This window comes from Akebia trifoliata, unplaced genomic scaffold, assembly GCF_017979445.1.
Source record: "Akebia trifoliata isolate Shusen 1 unplaced genomic scaffold, ASM1797944v1 Contig01305, whole genome shotgun sequence".
NCBI lineage: Eukaryota > Viridiplantae > Streptophyta > Magnoliopsida > Ranunculales > Lardizabalaceae > Akebia > Akebia trifoliata.
In genome coordinates, this window is record NW_028237661.1 from 1 (window position 1) to 19,851 (window position 19,851).

The 19,851-nt window shown below is 34.8% G+C and overlaps 2 protein-coding genes and 1 pseudogene across 4 annotated transcripts; all 3 read right to left on the bottom strand.

Moving 5' to 3' along the window:
• Positions 1-838: 838 nt before the first annotated feature.
• LOC147380554 (uncharacterized) lies at positions 839-2,311 on the bottom strand. Its single transcript, XM_086431528.1, has 4 exons — positions 2,093-2,311; positions 1,846-1,999; positions 1,294-1,393; positions 839-1,176 (listed from the first exon to the last, which is right to left on the bottom strand). Exons 1-4 carry the CDS (start codon positions 2,303-2,305, stop codon positions 1,059-1,061), a joined length of 585 nt encoding a protein of 194 aa, XP_086287654.1. The 5' UTR covers positions 2,306-2,311; the 3' UTR covers positions 839-1,058.
• A 1,137-nt stretch (positions 2,312-3,448) lies between these two features.
• LOC147380555 (ent-kaurene synthase-like 1) lies at positions 3,449-19,587 on the bottom strand (annotated as a pseudogene). The gene is made up of 14 exons (XR_015175255.1): positions 19,372-19,587; positions 16,478-16,533; positions 16,116-16,401; positions 15,846-16,026; positions 6,835-7,052; positions 6,634-6,754; positions 6,459-6,556; positions 6,158-6,384; positions 5,955-6,067; positions 5,759-5,857; positions 5,449-5,664; positions 5,187-5,328; positions 4,704-4,949; positions 3,449-3,871 (listed from the first exon to the last, which is right to left on the bottom strand). The product of XR_015175255.1 is annotated as an ent-kaurene synthase-like 1 (transcript).
• On the bottom strand, positions 12,629-15,839 carry LOC147380556 (U2 small nuclear ribonucleoprotein B'' 2-like). Of its 2 annotated transcripts, none has more exons than XM_086431530.1 (2): positions 13,200-15,839; positions 12,629-13,039 (listed from the first exon to the last, which is right to left on the bottom strand). In XM_086431530.1, the coding sequence occupies exons 1-2, from the start codon at positions 13,243-13,245 to the stop codon at positions 12,702-12,704; spliced, it is 384 nt and encodes a 127-aa protein (XP_086287656.1). In that variant the 5' UTR covers positions 13,246-15,839; the 3' UTR covers positions 12,629-12,701. The 2 variants fall into 2 exon arrangements, with proteins under 2 accessions (XP_086287656.1, XP_086287655.1); XM_086431529.1 differs by having other exon boundaries at positions 13,191-15,839.
• Positions 19,588-19,851: the final 264 nt, after the last annotated feature.

Here is a 19,851-nt window from a genome sequence, read left to right on the forward strand (position 1 = left end):
GAGAGTAGACTCGTAGCTTCCTTTTCAATTATGTTCCAAGTTCTTTACTGTCATAGTTCCTTGAAGTTCTTTTGCTTTCCTAGTAGTTTCAATGACACATATAAAACTAGTTAATTATGTACTTAAAGATCCTGACATTGCAACGGTTAGAGTAAAGGGTTACTTTTTCTTCATTTTTTTTTTCATTAAGGTGGCAACTACTTATACAAGGTAGTAACAGTTGTGCTCGACTGGATTAGGTGATTTCAACTCCACAGAGGAAACTTGCCCATTGTGGGATTGAACCCATGACCTCCCACTTGGGTATACACACTCGAAAACACATACACACCATTACATCCTACACAAGCATGTCAAATTCGCCACAACTGAGTGCACACATGTGAACTTAATGATAACTTGAAATTTCCCTAAATAAGTAGAAGAATTAAATTATCTTTATCTGATCACATAACAATTGCTTTCTTGTTTGGCTCAAATGGAGTAGTGATGGGGTGTCAACATGTCTATTCCTCCAAAAGGCACAATTACTTGTTCTGTTGTGGGCTTGGTTGTTTTTCAAAGAAACTTTGCTTACCTATATGTCAGTTAAGACTAGGAAAGAAAGTCATCAGAACTAAGTGTATTCGAGAGAATTTAGGAATAGCTCCATTATGAAATAATACGAACGAAAATCGTTTGAGATTGTTTCAATATGTACCATGGAGACCAATAGTGATACCAGTGTCCCCCCGCCCCCCTCCTATCTCTATCCATCTCTTCGGTTCCTCTGCAATTTATATGATTTTTCCCCCGTGAAGACCACATGTACACCCATACACACAAAGAGAGAGTAATGGAAATGAATAATTTCATTTATTCTCGTCAAACTCAACGTATACAGAGTATGTATGTTTATAAGGGAGACACCCAGTTCAATGTATAACATTTGGTATTGTACACAAAACATATAAGTTAAGCTGGCCATGTAAATAAATAAATTTCCATTTTTCTATTCAGGTATCATCAAATTAAATTTTGTAAAGTAGAAATGGTCCTCCAGAGCAAGAATTCGTTCACTATGAGTCAGAATATGCCCGCACCACGTCCACAATGGTATCTTGACATATCGGACATCTACCGCTGCTCCACTGCAACTCATGGGCACACTTGAAACAAGTGCACATGTGCCCACATCTGGAAAAAAAACATTGGAATAAAAGAAATCTCTTAAATGTTGTTAAGGCTGAAAATTCTAAAATTTGGTACTTCAAAAGTTTTTTTTTTAAAAAAGAAGAAGTTTACAACAATTACCTATACAAAAGCGAGTCGACTTGCATTTCATAGCAGATACAACAATTGCCTTTCCTCATTGGTACCCTATTGAAGACCTCCATTTCCTCCACTCCTCGAACTGCAATCAGAAAAGTAGAGGTCCTTCAAAAGCTTAATGATTTATGATCAATAAGAAAGTATTAGAAAAAGTTTGAGGTGGATTGACGTAATGCACATGTGAGCTTTCTGAATGTCCATTATCAATGTTCCAGGAGGGATCCAATATTTTGAGTTGGTTTTTTTTTTTTTTTTGGGTGGGTAAGCTAGACTTGAACCCATGACCTCAAAAGCTTCTTTGCAATGTGTCAAACAAACTGAACTATGGGTCTAAGCCCAATATTCTGAGGTTGTTGACACATGGAATGTCCTAGCTCACTCATACACGAACAGATATGAACCTTGACGAGAATATAAAATCGAAAGCAGAGGAACCATGTGATCATTAGGGGTTGATGATACACGTTCTTATAAACTGAATTCTCAAGTAATTTGTGGTTCTAATTTGAAAAAAGAGCATCTTTTTATACTTACTGGAATGAGATACAGCAGTTGAAACCTCCTGCTTAATAGACTTCTGTAACTTCACCTGCATACCCACACAGCTCTCTACTGATTTTCGCAGCTCAGACATCTCGTGATGAAGCCTTGCCATATTCCCTCTCAACTCGTATATGAGTTCCATCTCCTGTAACCAAAGACACAACGAGATTATTTACTTCACAAGAAAGTTAGAACCTTGGTAGGAAAATTACGAATAAGGGAATGAAATGAATCTCACAAGCAAAGGACGATTTATGAATGGGGAGCATTGCCGGGTATCTTGGAAGTAAGATTGACACAGTTGAGGCAATTGCAATGATGAAGATGCAACTCGATCAGAATCATCACTGACTTCATGATAGTGAAATTCGCTGGGTTTATTTTCTTCCTCTTCTTGACATTCTCGACTATTGTTCAATGCCTTTGTCTTTGTAAGTAAGACAAGACTCATTGCTCCATTCTCTCTCAGAAACCACTAGAAAGCAAATTTGATACATTTCTTCTGCAAACATAAAAGGTCACTGATCATTAAAAGAATAATATTGGAGCTTTTCTTTCACCTAGGAATTGAATGGTCATTGATGATCAATCTGGACACGAATAAAATTGTAATTTATGTTAGCCAACCAACTACTCCAAAAGACCGATCTGTTGGAGAGGGAGAGAGGACTATGAATGTAAGAGGGTCACAGGGTTTAATTTGGGGTATGACACACCCGAGAGTGGAGGAAAACACCTCCATCAACAGTGGCAACTCCTGTTTAAGCAATTCAAAGGGTCAAGCGTTGTTTAAAGATATCTCAACCATCAGATCAAGTCAAGGGTCATCCTAGTTGTATCATCCAAGATCTCGAGAAGTGGAAACCCTAAAAAGCTTCCACAATTAGGTATTTGAATTCAAACCTGGTATAATAACAATTTAATTAAGAAACAATGCAAAAGGAGTCCAATGCAATTAGGTCCATATCATATTTTCACATTTGGTTACAAATTCGATTTGGGAACTACATGATTGAAAAACTCAAAATTAAAACGAAATAATCAAATTTCAGGTAGAAACATTTCCATAAACAATAAAATTATATCAAAATATTATTTTCTGAAAAAAATCTTATAAATACATTAATAAAATTATGACAATGAAAAAAAAAATTAAAAATTACTTACATTAGACATATGTAGCTAATATACCATTATTCTTCTCTTTTTTAATACAAAATATTTTTGTATTTGACCATCAAGCTTTGAAATACTTGTGCTAACATGCACCGCATAAGGGACACACCTCCAAGAGTAGAATAAAATGTTTAATCAGCACTCCTCCTCACCCATAACGGTGGAAAGAATCGAACCCGTGACTTATACGAACCTTGCACTTTGATACCATGTTAACCAACCAACTATTTCAAAAGACCGGTCTGTTGAGAAGGGGGGGGGGGGGGGGTATGACACACCTAAGAGTCAAGGAAAATATCCACTTAACACTCCCCCTCACCCATAAGGGACACACACTAGAGTGGGGGAAATATAAACTCAACAATACCCAAAAAAATAATAATAATAATAGCACGAGTAAAAGACAATAAAACACCGATGATTGACAACAACTCTTTACATTATTAGGGAATATAATCAAATTCGATCTCACTTATTGAACTCATATCTTTTCACAACTAGTTACATGTGGGATTTCATCTTTCAACATTTGCTAGCAATACATGGGAGATTGAGAGGTTCATGAATGTTAGCATTCACAGCTGTGGCCATTTCTTGCATGGATGTGAACCCATCATTCCTCATGTAAAAAAGGTGGACTACTTTGCTCATTTTCCAAAACAATTCTTTGCAAGCTCTTGGAAACACTACCCTTTGTCTGCAACACCAATCTCAACAGTTCTCTCCTACTATTATCAATGACACACCTCATCTCTCTAATGGCTTCTTCTTCGGTAACAACACCAGCGCCTTTGATCATGCACAAGGTTACAGCATTCAGTTTCCCTTCCTTGCTTTCCCTCTGCAACATAACACATAAGTAATAATAATAAGAAAGGTTTTATAACAAATGAGAGACTTAGGTAGTGTTTGGTCACTAATGCAGCTTCTCAGGAGAGTATTTTTAGCTTCCAACAACCAAAAACAATGGTATACAGATTATGACAGATGTGAAGCTAAGAGTAGTTTAGTGCAGCTTCTCAGAGGAGGATTTTAGCTCCCTCCCCACCTGAAAAGCGCTTTTGGGTGGAAGAATCAGGTTTGGTACAAACTCAGAGTCTAGATTCTCGCAAAAGGTAGAATCCAAAAGCGGCTCAAAAGATGATGTTGACCCATACCAGATTTTGGATTCTGGCCTCTGCGGGAATCTGGATGAAACATTTAAAAAAATGAGTTTTTTTTTTATATACAAAACTGTCAGTAATATTCAACTTAATGACCAAAATATCCTAGAAAGCATTTGGAAGCACTTCTAGATCTCCCCCCACCCCACACACATCACAAAAAATTCCCTGACACTCTCGCCCATGGTTTTAAATCTTTGTTTCATGACTCATCTTGATGCAAGAATGATAATGAGATGGCTCAGAAGAGTCATCCCTGCATCTCGGATGAATTTTAAAGCTATTTGAAGACCAGTGAACCAGAAAGGAGAAGAATAAGAAGGCATATCACCTCTCGTTCACGAAGGATCCCAAGATGACTAGGGCAAGTCATTTTTGTCTTGGATGATTTTTATGTTACAATCCCATTCTTATAGAAAGTGATCCAAAGAGGAATCATTCCACAGAAAACTGCTATTGAAAGCAAAGCCACACCAAACAAGGCCTAGAGTTCATTTAGAAAATGCACACCTTAAAGCTTGTAATATCATTGAGGAGGCGCCCACATGTGCTTGCAAGCTTATATAGATTATGGTACTCTGGATCTCTGATAACTTCCTCCGATAAAACAGGTCCGATAAAATAGAGAGCAGGGAGAACAGTAGGTCCCAAAGCAATTGATACATAGGAATTTGTAGCATACTCATCCATTGTTGGTATGGACTTGTTTCTTACCCACTCTGCCTCTTTCATCATAGACTCCAGCAAATTAAGCCACTGCCATAGAGAAATAGCTCAAAATCACCATCTACTCCAAAATAATAATAAAGAGAGAGTCTATTGCCACACCAACTTTTGCTAACGCCACTCCAAGATGTGTGTTAATTCTTTGGTGATTTACATATGAATTGAGGTGGTGAAAGCAAAAGTTGGTGTGGCAATAGAATCTTTCATAATAAAGGATAAACACTTTTTTTTTCTGAGAGGTGATGATAACTATATATACGATCTCACTATCTCAATTAGATGGCTTTTGACACTGCACCCTTGCCATGCGAACGCCTTTTCTTCAGTCTCATTAATTGAGTTCTTAAGTGCCAAAAATATTATCTCAACTTGTTCAGAGTAAAAATCAGTGGGTAAAACTCCATCAAACCTGTGTAGTTAAACACCATCATCTTTCGATAGGAACACTAATCAAGTGAATCAGAAAAATAAAAAAAATAAAAAAATTGCCAAGAAAGAGAAAGAGAAAGAGGGAATGGAGGAAACATACTTCTCAACCAATTTAATTAGGCTTAGTAGTTCATCCCTAGAACCTCCTACGTCAAAGAAGTCATCAACCACAGTAGTGAGCACACCATTTTTGGCCCATGACATGCGAGCATCAGATTGTTCAGGAGAGAAAAGCGTCGCCGCAGCAGAGAAATAACAGTACGTCAACTTCTGCCTCGCAAATTTTAGCTTATCCAATCTGTTGTCTTCAATCCATCTGCTTATGTAGAAATAGACATTATACATCACTTACACAAGCATTTGAGACTAAAATAGTTACTCCTTGAAGATTTTAGTGTATAAATGGCTACCGCTCTAGTTGTTTGAGTTCTTTACGATGTATGGATTGACAGATATTGAAGTCCTCCACAGCCAATTCTAGGAAATCTTTGGTGTCGACATTTAAGGGTCTGATACAAGCCAAAGGTAAGAGGATCAACACATTATCGATATTATCTGTGAATAATTTTTTAAAGTTTTATTCTTTTAATATTACTTAAAGTGTACCTATATGAAGTTTTTAGAATTCTTAAATTATCTATATCATAGTGCTGCACATTTCTCCTGTTTTCTAGGCGTTCTAAGTCCGCATGGTAGGGAAAGTTAAGGGCATCATCCACCTGAAATTTAATCAGATGAAATTTGAAATTATCATGAAAATAAATTGGCAAAACTAGCTTGAAAATGCCAGCTTTTCACAAAGAAATTACCTCTTGAATAATATGCTTATAGAACCTATTTGCATGAATTGGAGCATTGGAAAGTTCCCGTTTCAGAAAACGGCTGGACCAAGAATTTTGTTTCTCGAGAATTGATTCATCGGGGAATATGATGATTTGCGAAGCACGGTATATCTCTAAAACAATACCGATATCCTTTAGATACCCTCCAAGTGTATTCAAGAAATGTTCTTCTTCGTCAAATTGAGCAAAGGAATCTAAACCACATATATGAACTGATTTAGTCTCCATTAGCAACAAAAAAAAGTCTTGAAACTTCACAAAAATATACCTGAAGAGATGTCATATCCATGCATCCGTAAGATCCGAAATGCCAGAGCACTTGTGGCGATGTCTGAAAATATCTCTTCATCCATCTGTAACCAGCTTCTGTTCACCAACAAAAGTTTGGTTTTTCAACAACTTCGAATTAACTAATTTTAAGAATCTAGTAATTGGACCATTACCTGTATGTTTTATCCAAAACACTTTTTATTTCTCTCTTAAAATGTTGATCAATTCCCAACCTCTCAAGACTATCAACCATACAGAGATGGGAATATATATCTAGCGGATAAGCTGTTGGAACTGAAAAGGGGCAATAGAAGAAACCAAATAAATTTAAAATAACATAATTTAGTTAACTTAGGTCATTGTGGATAAGTTACCTGCATCGCCGAACTTTTCTAAGACTGAATGCAAGTAATTGAGGCAGTTAGCGTCTTGAAGGTGAGAAAGAGCAGCTGCAGTGGTGGATGGTGAATTAAACAGTGACCCATTCTTCATCTGATATCTCATGATGTCCTCCCAATCTTGTAACTTCCCCAGTCCTTCCGCCACATATGCCAAATATGCTTTTCTCCCCTCAGAGTTGCTTCCGAAGCCTCTGAAAAAAAATAAAGGGAAGAAGGCAAGAAAATTTAATGAATGCAGATAATGAGAACACAATGAACCCAACCAAAAAAAGCAAGAAGTTTCTTTTCCAACCAAAAAAAAAAAAAAAAAAAAAAAAAAATTGATTAAACAAATCCTATAACAACAACAAAGCCTGATTCCAAAGATTTGGGGCAGGTTAAATGAATCCTATTTTTTTATTCCACTATATTCAGAGCCAAGTCTTTTATCATTGAAAATGAGTTCACATCTGCTTTCACTATCTGCATTTGTTTACTTTTGGGTATTCATCTCGCATTTTTTAGGACTTTCGACTGGGGATGCAATCGGCCTTCATTGAACTTGCCCAAAACATCTCAGTTAACTTATGTTTAGTTTAAAGCCTAGAGGAGCTACTCCTACATTTTCTAGGTGTTTGTTTCCAATTTTATCTTTCCTAGTCTTTCTACTCATCCATTTCTACATCATCTCCGTTACAGTCATTTATTAACATTATACTTCTTGGATACCCAATATTCAGTTCCATATAACATAACCACTCTTACTAAAATCTTATAAATATTTCTGTTTATTTTGATGATTGGTATACATTTGTCACATAGCATTTCAAAAGTGTAACCCCAATTTAACCATCCAACTTTGATTCTATGGGCATCATGTTCATCAATCTCTCCATCTTTATGTATAATTGAAAGCGCCCTCAATCTGCGGGTGCGGATCTGCTTTTTATTTTTTGAGAGTCGCCACTTAGTTGTAAGGTCTAGGAAGCAAAACATGACTCTAACCAAATAAAAAGTACTTAAGTACAAAAAAAAAAGGGTTCGGGGATCACGTTACGGGATTGGAAGGTGTTAGGCACCAATCCCGCCCAACGAATACAGGTCTCTACTTTTTCCAAAAATTTTACATTGCAAGAAAAAAAATGGCCTAAAAATTAAAATAAAAAAATTACCTTATTTATCTGGGTGATTGCGATAGTCGATTCCCTCAGAACTGGCAAAGAGCGTTCCTCGTGTGAATCTTCCCGTTTTTGTCTCCATCGCTAGATCTGCTTCCGATCTCCGAGATGAGTTTTTCTCCTTCTAGATCTGAATATTTTTTAGCTTTTCAGAGTATTTTTAGAATTTCTGGGTTTTTTTTAGGTAAAAAAAAATAGGGTTTGGGTGTCTTAGGTAAGGACTTGGGGCTTCAGATTTAGGATTTGGAAAAGTTTTTGGCTTATCTTTCCTAAGATTTTTCTTGACCTACAAATTTAGGTGGTAGAGACCCCTTTTTAAAGAGCTTTTGGGAGATTAAGATTTGAGATTAGATCACTTAGAAATAAGATTAAGTTATTTCAATTAAGTTTTATTTGAATTTTGAATTTTAAATTTTGACTTACGTAGAATGAGGATTTTTTAAAATTTTGGAGAACCCCCAATGGAGGGTTCTTTATTAAATTATATTTTTTAATTCTTTTGGACCCCCGGTGGAGGGTTTTCTATAAATTATCATGTGGGCCCCATTTATATATATGGGTCACCACTTAAAATTTGACTCGTGGGCTGGATTAATAGATTTTATTTGTTCAAAATTTTAATTTAATTTATTAAGATTTCACTTTACATTAATTAGTGTTCTAATTATTAGTTTCAAAATTTTGAATTTTAGGGTTGGAAAATTACCGTTTTGCCCTCAAAGAGGACTTTTGTGTTGAGATGTTGTTTTTAGATGTTTTGAAATCAATTTTTCGTAAGGAATTCAATGAGAGTATCAGTTTGTGTCACTTATGGGTTTTTGGCATGAAATGATCGTGGACCCTATGAGGGCGTTTTCGTAATTTTATCGAATTTTGTGAAAATTGGCGAAACGATTTTTTTGGTCTTAATTTGTTGTTTGCGTAATGTAGGCTCTAGGGATGTTTTGGTGTTAAGGGTATTCTGGTAATTTAGTCATTTTTTGATGATTTTTCTCGTAAAGTTTGTTTTTGTCCCAAGAATGATAATTTCTATGTTTTGGGTCATATTTTCCTAGCGTAGTGTGTTTCTAAAGTTTGCTTGTTTGAAATACCTCATCCGAATTTTGGAAATACATCTAGTAACAAAAAAAAAATAGAATATTAATCCATCATTGGGAACCATCGCAATCGAGTTGATTAATTGGGCGAGTGCTAAAATGGGTGTCTACAAATGCCCATTTTTGGTAGAAGGTTGAAGCAAACTAGATAGTAAATCTACTTTGATAGATAATGCGATATCTGAATGTTAAAGCTAGTGATAGTTCATTTTACAACCTGATTTAGCAATTCGTCGGGACGTTCGGATCTTTGAAGATAACACTTTCCCTAAACTAAAAGTTGTCAAGTCCTCGTGCGCGAGCTCTCACTGACAGTGTCAGATCCTTGAATTTTAGCAAATTCTCCCTGATTAATGCAAATGGAACAAATGTGCAGGTGTGTGCAATTGTGTAATGATGATTTTGAAAAAAAACGCCTCCATTTTGTGCATTCATGATGAAAGGATGATGAACTTCAAAATAGAAAACTGAGTATGATAAATCTGAATAAGGTTCGAGTAAAATCTGAGTAAGGTCTGAGTAAGTCTGAGCAAAATCTGAGTAAGGTCTGAGTAAATCTGAGAAAAATCTCAAAGGATCTAAGCAAAATCTAAGATAAATCTCAGAGGGTCTGAATAAAATCTGAGATAAATCTCAGAGAGTCCGAACAAAATCTGAGATAAATCTCAAAGAGTTTGACCAAAATTTGAGAAAAAATTTAGATAAATCTTAGAGGGTCTCGATAAAATCTGAGAAGAGAGAAAAAACTGAATGACTCTGAGAAATAATGAATAAATCTGGGAAATAATGAATGCCCTATCTATTATTCTGGGTGAAAGGGTGCTGAGCTATTCTCTGGGCAAAACCAAAAATGAGAACCTCAAGGTTTTTCAAAAATTTTATGAATTTTAAACCCAAATTTTAACTTCCTTTGAACCTCAGAAGTTTTCAAAAAATTGTCATAAAGAGGGTAATCTTAAATTCGGAATTCCCATTATCTTTTAGGATTAACATTGATCAAGCTTGAGAACAAAATACCCCTAGTTTAATAGGAAACATTGCACTGGAGATAATTAAACACAGTTTGAAAAAAAAAAATGCCCCTAGTGTAAAGGGGAAAACTACATGTTATAAAAAAAGAAAGTACCCCTTGTTATGAAGAATTGAAATATTTGATGACTACAAGCGCAATAAAGATTCAACTTTTAATTTTGATTTTTTATATTGAAGATTTTAAGTTGGGCTCAAGAGAACAAATATTTCTTTTTGCGATTCATCGTAAAATCTACCATTTTCCCTCTTGGTTCACTTAGGGAAGCAAAAAATTTCAGATTAATCGTAGACAAGATACTCGTGACTTCTTAATCTTTGCTTGATTTAAACTGGGTATTGAAACTTAGTCATTCGGATTTCTGATGTTTCGGCTCGGATCGCCTTTTTAGCTTTTCAACTCAACATAGATTTTTTTGTTTTGTTTTTGGTTGCTCTAACTTTTGCTTGGATTGCCTTTTCAGATTTTCAATCTAGAGAGCGTGCTATAGCTTTTGCCTAGATCGTCTTTTTAGATTTTCGATCTAGCAAGTTATAATTTTTTCTTTGCTCTCATTGTTGTCAAGGCCGTTCTTTCGGATTTTCAACCTTGTAAGCTTACCTTAATTTTTGCCTAAGTTGCTCTTTCGGATTTTCAACTTTGCAAGCTTACCTTAATTTTTGCCTAAGTTGCTCTTTCGGATTTTCAACCTAGCAGGCTTTTTTCTTTCTCTTTTTTTATTTTGTTCTGATCGTTGCCAAGGTTGTCCTTTCAGATTTTCAACCTTGCGAGCTTGCCTTAATTTTTGCCTAAGTCTCCCTTTCGGGTTTTCAACCTAGCAGGCTTTTTTTTTTCTTTTTCTTCCCTTTTGAATTTTTGGAGTTACTACCTAATCATGCTTTGCTACCTTCCTTGACTTTTTCGCATAGTACTTAGGAGGACTTTCATAGGTAAACTTAGGACTGGGTATAAAAAGAAAGGAAGTTTGAGGCTCAAAAAATCGAATGCCTCTTGCGTGACATTTCTTTTAAATTTTTGAAATGAATTGGGACCCAAATTAGAAAAATGTTTGAATATCATTTTCATTTGAATGGTACGGCCCATCGTGATTGTTGGATTGAGATGGACTGGGTCATTATGAATCATTACCACAATTAAAATGGATTTTTTATTAGGTTGGTGCACCCAACGATATGATAACCTTGAGTTAAATTAAACAAAAGTTTGACCATCAAGAGGACAAAATCGTAATTTCCTGATCTCAACATTTGAAAAGTCCCTTTTCAAAAAGGCAACCCGGGAACACCCATAATAAGTTCGAGTCATGACCTATGTTGAGTTTCTAAACTCTAGGTTTACTACGTGCAATGCAATTTATTTGGTCACCCTTGCCCAAGTGCACCTATATACCTCTCGAGCATACTTAATCAGACAGTACGTAATGACTTGGTTTGATATACCATATAGGCACGAGTTTTGGGTTGTAGTATTCATAAATGATTTAGCGTCCCACAAGGAGACCGACCACGTACTAGTACTACGTTGGCAATCGGGACATGTGACTTTACAACTTACAATAGGACAAAGGCTCAGGTTACTCCAATGTGGGTGGATCGATATACCTTTTAGGGTCACCTGATTGAACGGTACTGGTACCCCAGTTTTATATACCATAAAGGTACGTGACTGGAGTTGTGATTTTCATGAATGACGTCGTGTCTCACGAGGAGACCGGGCCATGCACTAGCACCACGTTGGCTATAAGGGACATGCAAACATAATATAAACATGCTAGTGATGTGTGCAAAATAGGGTAGGGTGTGCCTGGGGCATTTTTCAGCCCATGGGCCTGATCAGATCATATGACTATCACATAAATATTGATCAAGGCATGTATATTGAAAATATATCTATCGAGATCATGACATATTAGAGGGGCAATCAATCAGGATAGTGCACAAGGAGAACAAAAATGATTGATCAAGACAACACACAAATAACCAACCATTGAGATAGGCATAGAAAAATCATTTTTATTTTTTAATGAACCAAAACAAAAAAGGTTTTTTTTTCTTATGGTCCAATCAAGGATCACTTTGAGCAACCCAAAATAAATCGAGATTTCAATGAATATTGAATTGAGGATAGAATGATAGTTGTGGAGATAAAGAGTGATGACTTTAAAAAAAAAAAAAAAAAAACTAATTGATTTTTTCAAAGAAAAGAAAAAAAATATTTAATTTAATTTTTTTTATATATATGAACAAAACAAAAGTTTTTTTTAGAGAAAAAAAACTGAATTATATTTTATTAAGCAAAAAAAAAATATATATTTATTTATTTTTTTTTCTTTTTATTTTTATTTAAAAAAAAACTGAATTATTTAAAAAAAAAACTGAATTATTGAACAAACAAAATTTTTTGTTAAAAAAAACTGAATTATGTTTTATTGAACAAATAAAAAAGAAACTTTTTTTTCTTCAAATTTAACTTTTATTAGGATTGGGATTTTAAAGATCCAAGTTTGAAAACCCAATCAAGTAGGCCACATTATTGGAATATCTTACAAGTTCATCTTCATCTAGCGTTTATGAATCTGAACGGACTGAAAGGAGTGAAATCGAAAATGGTAGCATGACCATCCAAAACAAGTTCAGCCATGGCAGCCTCTTGTGCACCTGGCTTTCCTTGGTGAAAAGAAGTAGCAGGCACTCCATTACTTTGAGCACTTGTACCATTAGTGGCAGTAGGGAACTGCGGATCTGCCTCAGCCTTTCCTTTTCTTTCAGCTCTTACTTCCTGCCTCGTTTTCTTCTCTCTTGGAGCGTAGGTGCCATCTGCTTTTGCAACACAGTCTAACTTTGTTTTTGCATATTGTATCCGCATCGGTTTATCATAAAATGGAAAGCTTTGCACTACAAAAAAAAAAAAGGGTCCGGGGATCACGTTATGGGATTGGAAGGTTTTTAGCACCAATCCCGCCCAGCGAACGCCGGTCTCTACTTTTTCCAAAAATTTTACATTGTAAGGAAAAAAATGATCTAAAAATTAAAATAAAAAAATTACCTTGTTTACCTGGGTGATTGCGACGGTCGATTCCCTCAGAACTGGCGGAGAGCATTCCTTATGTGAATCTTCCCGCTTTCGTCTCCGTCATTAAATCTGCTTCTGATATCCGAGATGAGGTTTTCTCCTCCTAAATCTAAATATTTTTTAGCTTTTCGGGGTGTTTTTAGAATTTTTGGGTGTTTTTTAGGTAAAAAAATAAAGTTTGAATGTTAGATAAGGACTAGGGGTTTCAGATTTAGGGTTTTCAAAATCTTGGGGGAGTTTTTGACCTCTTTTTCCTAGGGTTTTTCTTGACCTGCGAATTTAGGTGGTGGACCCTTTTTAAGAGCTTTTGGGATATTAGGTCACTTAGAGATAAGATTAAGTTGTTTCAATTAAAGTTTAATTAGGTTTTATTTGAATTTTGAATTTTAAATTTTGACTTATGTAGAATGAGGATTTTTAAAATTTTTGAAGAACCCCCCAATGGACCAATGGAGGGTTCTTTATTAAATTATATTTTTAATTCTTCGGGATCCCCGGTGGATGATTCTTTATAAAATATCATGTGTGCCCCACTTAAATAAATGGGCCACTACTTAAAATTTGTCCCGTGGGTTTGATTAATTGATTTTATTTTTTCAAAATTTTAATTTAATTTATTAAGATTTCACTTTACGTTAATTAATGTTTTAATTACTAGTTTCAAAATTTTGAATTTTAGGGTTGGAAAATTACCGTTTTGCCCTCAAAGAGGACTTTTGAGTTGAGATGTTATTTTTTGATGTTTTGGAATGTTTTGACATCAGTTTTTCGTAAGGAATTCAATGAGAGTATCGGTTTGTGTCACTTATGGGTTTTTGGCATGAAATGATCGTGAACCCTATGAAGGCGTTTTCTTAATTTTGTTGAATTTTGTGAAAATTGGCGAAACGATTTTTTTGATTTAATTTGTTGTTTTATGTGTTCAAAAGGGTTTTCCTAAGCGTAGTGTAGGCTCTATAGATGTTTTGGTATTAGGGGTATTTTGGTAATTTGATAATTTTTTGATGATTTTTCTCGTAAAGCTTGTTTTTATCCCAAGAATGATGATTTCTATGTTTTGGGTCATATTTTTCTAATGTAGCGTGATTTCTAAAGTTTACTTGTTTGAAATATCTCATCCGAATTTTGGAAATACATCTAGTAACAACAAAAAACATTAGAATATTCATCCATCATTGGGAATCGTAGCAATCGAGTTGATGAGTTGATTAATTGGGTGAGTGTGAAAATAGGGTGTCTACAATAATCGACTCAAGATAATGAAATTTTCCATTCCAAAGTATTTTTAAACCATTAGTTTTTACTAGATATTCCTCTTCTAGGTGTTAGTGTTAAATTTACACTCCAAATACTCGATTTTGGTTTTACTTATTATAAAGCCCTTGGACTCCAACATCTGTCTCTATAATTTTAGTTTTGTGTTGACTCCCTCTCTAGTCTCATCAACTACTACTACATCATTCGTAAATAATATACACCAATAAACGTGCACTTGCATACGAGCAATTACATCATCACTTTATCAATAACTAAATAAATAAATAAATACAAATTCAAACCAAACTCTCATGCAGACCTATTGTAACAGGGAACTCATTCGTTTCCTCTCCAATTTCCCTCAAACTAGTTACACACCCCACATAAATGTCCTTAATTATGTCAACGTATCCATTTGGAATCCATTCATTCTCAATTTCTCATCTATAAGTCAATAAAACAAAATAAATATTTTCATCTTTTCTCTATACTTCTCTATCCTTTGTCTAAGTAGAAAGATTGCTTTGATGGTTAATCAATCAGCATAAAATCAAATTGGAAGAATAGGATTCGTTTAGCCAACCCCAAATCTTTGGGATAAGACTTCATTGTCTTAATTCAATCTCTCTTTCCCATAGTTTCTTAGTGTGGCTCATAACTTTAATACCTCAATGGTTGGTACCAAAAAACAAAAAAAAGAAAAAATTCCTTCCATCAAGAAAGGCAACATGGTTCAATGATTCATGCCATTTTAGAAAGCTTTGGTGGCCCATTTCGGATTAGATCTAGATTAGAACTAAATATTGAGCCTTCCGGAATGTTTCAGATTTACTCGGAATGTCTCAATCGAGACTGTTTTGGTTTTCTCCTGACAGAATTCTTTTGAAGTTTCCAAAGTAGCATCCCCAATTTCTTTCCTTGTACATTAAATCACAAGTTATAACTGTTAAGGCTCCAGCAACTCATGAACCATAACATCACCAAAAATTACTAGTCTCCAACTCAAGGCACAAAAAATAGCAATTCAGATTTAGTAATCAAAGCACTTAATTGATTCAAGAGATATTTAAGTAAACTTGGATTCATACACTTCTGAGTAACACTAATAATTCGAAACCCTGATTAAATCCAAAAGTTTCACCAAGTCCTGTTAAATAGAGAAATTCAAAGAATCTAATTTTTGTACTGCTGGTGTGGGAATATAGCATCATTAGAGTGGATCAAAAGTTTGAGATCAAAAGAAGATGAACATAAACTCCAACTCATGATAATTCAAGCATAAGGATTCCTACTTTGACAGGAATTTTTGAATAAAAATGAAGGTCAAACATAAAGCCAAAGAAAAGATAAAATAAAGCAGAAAGTATAAACCTTTTGAACTCCATCTCTCTCTTCTGAAGCATAGCATCTAAAGCTGTTGGGCTTAAAGGAAGATTTAGACCCAAATCTTGAGCATATTCAATCATACCAGGAAATATAATATCAAACCCAATTGGAGTATGTTGCTTCTCATCGGTGGCAAAAGCAAAATTAGACCTGATAAAATGGAGGCCTGCAAAGAGATAAACCACTTTTTTATATTTGAATGGAAGAATAAAAGTGGAAAATGATGAGTATGAGTACGATTAACTATGGAAATACCCTTTTTCACGTGTCCATCACCGACATTCCATCGTTTGAGTGCCAGGATGCAAGCCAATGTGGACGAGAGAGCATCTTTAATCATTAGTGGATGGCGAACAGGAAGACCCCATGACCCATTGGAGAGTTGGTTCTCCAATAACCAATTTACACATTGAGGGAAACATGGAAACGTTGAAGAATTTGGAGAAGGGACCATCGCTACCCAAGCAGTGTCATAGGAAGAAATCGAAAGTTCAACATTGGTGAACATCTCCCTTATTCTTTCCTTTGGCCCCTCGGAGCACTATAATGTAATTCAACTTTTTATCAGTACATATGCAGTAAAAGAACAAAAAATTAAAAGAAGAAGATCAACATACCAGAATGGCACTGTTAGCTCTTCCCAACATCCTTAAACCAGGGTGCATAGAAATGGCTTAAGAACACCAAAGCAAGACAACCATAAAAAACAGTGAGTGTTAGAAAATAAATACCCAATACATGAAGAACGAAAAAGAACAGTATCATATCTACATGAGTATAAAGATAGTATATAAAAAAGTACAATAACAAAGGGAATAAAACATAATTGTCTAATATCCCCCGCAAGATTATCATGTTTGGAAAGCCTAGGTAAAGCTTAACTTAAGAGAAATGAAATTGCGACAAGGAAAGTCTCTTTTGTAAATATCTACTCTCTCTTCTTTTCTTTTTCTTTTTGTTGAAAAATATAAGATTTATTAAAATATAAAGAGATAGTTGAGATGACCATCACAATGAAAAGTCCAAAAAATTAAACCTCACTTACAAACAGATTGCCATTTGAATAATAGGTTTTCAAAGAAGACACCCTTAAACTCCTTGAATAGTTTACACCAAAAGAAAACAAAGGCCAAAAAAGGCTAATGACAATCTTTTGGGCCGATTACTCCTTCCCATAGAACACACAGGTGTTCCTCTCCTTCTATAGTCCCCAACAGACTGTAGAAGGAATTAAATGCCAGAGAACTAATTCTCTTCCCCTGAAGGCCCGACATTTACCAACTCTCAAATAATAAGGGAAGTAGAGGAAGGAGATAACCATAGAAATGGAATAATGATATAAAAATAATACAATCTTCATATCATACATTCAAAAAAATAGAAAAGAAGTATATATAAAAATAAAAGAAAACATTCACGCACTATATACCTGTGTGATTAATTAGTAAATTTAAGTCAATCTATAATATTAGACAACCATAGGTCCTTTTGATGGATTAATAAAATTTTGTCTATCATAGAAATAAATAAATAACCATACCTGAGTTTAACAACTTAAGTGTATGAAGGGTAAAATAGACCAGCCCTATCTTAGAAGTCTTTCATATAAATCTTTAAATAAAGGGCACTACCTTCCTTATCAACATGTATTTATGTGTCAACATGTGTACAAAAGGGAAAAAACAGCATAAGGTATTGTGTCATTGCTACATAAAAAGAACATGAAGATCAACAAAGGGAGAACAGCAATGGAGACTCATGTTTCATGGTAGAACCGAGAGGGCGTGCTGACTTTTGACGTGGAGGAGATCAACGATGTGAAAAAAAAACAGAATTTCCAATATAAAATGAAGAGAGATACGAATAGATAAATGTAGGAAAACTTCTTTGGAATCATCAATGCCTTATCCCAACTATTTGCGGTCACAAAACAAATCCTGTTCCTCCAGTCAATTTTTTCCAAGCCATGTATTCAGTTATTGAAAGTGTGTTCATATGTGCTTTCGCTATCTCAATCCACATTCTTCTGGGCATTCTTCTTGCTCTTTTAGAACCTTCAACTTATATATTCCTTCTAGTTGGTGTTATAATCGACCTTCATTGAACACACCCAAACCATCTCTTCAAAGACTTCATTCAGATGTACGAAAAAACATGATCATTTGACAAGATCTGAGTTAGGTCATTCAAGTTTTTGAGATCAACTCAATACAAAAATATTGAATTAAATCAAGTTTCTAAACAGAGCACCTAACATTGAAGAAACCAAAACCTAGCATTCAGGGCTTATTCAAATTCTTCAGAAAACAAAGACCCAATATTCAAATAATGGTAATCTACTTGATGTGAATAGAGAAACCAACATTTTCCCAAAAATCCATAGAATGCTAAAACCTTACAATCCATTTCATATAACTATATAAGAACAAGTCGAATTAAATAAAATGGAGAATAGTTGCAGGCAGTAGTAGCCACTAAAAGAGAAATAATAAACTAATTAAGATAAAAAAAAAAAAAAAAACATCACCACCAAATTGGAAAATAAAGAGAACCCATCAACTGAAATGCTGAGAAAAACTCATCCAAGATTAAAAATAGGAGGAACAACATTTTCCAAAAACCTATAGAATGCTAAAATCTTTCATATTGAACAAGTCCAATTTAAATAAAATGGGGAACAATTGCATGCACTAGCAGCCACTGAAAGAAAAGGAATAAACTAATTCAGATAACAAAAACACCATCACCAAATTGGAAAATAAATAGAACCCACTAACAAAAATTCTTTAAAAAAATCCCAAAAAACCTTTCATATATGAACAAGTCCAATTATAATAAAATGATGAACAGTTTATGCAGTAGTAGCCACTGAAAGAGAAAGAATAAACTAATTCAGATAGGAAACCAAAACAACACCACCAAATTGGAAAATAAAGAGAACCCATTAACAGAAATGCTTCAAAAAAACATTCAAGAACAAAAACAAGAGGAACAATATTGTCAATTACTCTTCAAAACATGTTAACCACACACACACACACACACACACACACACACACACACACACATATATATATATATATAGGGTCCCTTTCAGCAACAAACATTTTGACAAACATTTTGGCAAAACATTTTCAAAACATGGGTTAGAGGTTTTGGAATGGGCTGATTTTTGGTGAGGATGATCTCTACGGTGAGGAGATCATCCTCATAAAAGATCAGCCCATTCCAAAACTTCTAGCCCCATGTTAACAGGTTGAAAAATCGTGGACCGTCCATTTTTTGTAAACCATTTTTGATGGTTAGAAGTTTTGGAATGGGCTGATTTTTGGTGATGATGATCTATTCCCTGTAGAGATCATCCTCACCAAAAATCAGCCCATTCCAAAACCTGTAACCCATATTTTCAAAAATGTTTTGCCAAAATGTTTGTCAAAATGTTTGTTGCTGAACATTTCCCATATATATATATATATATATATATAGAGAGAGAGAGAGAGAGAGATCAAACCTGGTAGAGATGGAGTCCACCACCTTTTGGGATTTTGAAGGAGAAGATTATTGGGATGATAGAGAAACATGATAGTAGTGATGGAGTCCATCACTACTATATACACAGAGGAGATGGTGACTAGGAATTGGGAGGAAGAAAGAAGAATTATATATTTAAGAAACAGATGGATAGAGAGAGTGTTGAGTGCTCTTGAGAAAAGGAAACAACAACAACAAAGTGGAAAAATACTTTTTTTTTAATTTCATTTATGTCAGAATCTTGTTTTAAATGATACTGCTCCACCAACGCCACATTTTAGGGGATGTTTAAGAAACAGAGCAATAGAGAGTGTTGACTGCTCTTGAGAAAATGAAACAACAACAACAAAGTGGAAAAATACTGTTTTTATTTAGAGGATATTCCAGAGTATTGTTTTAAAACCTGAGTCGAACCGGTGGTCTGACCGGGCTCGACCGGATATTGTTTAATGAATATGGT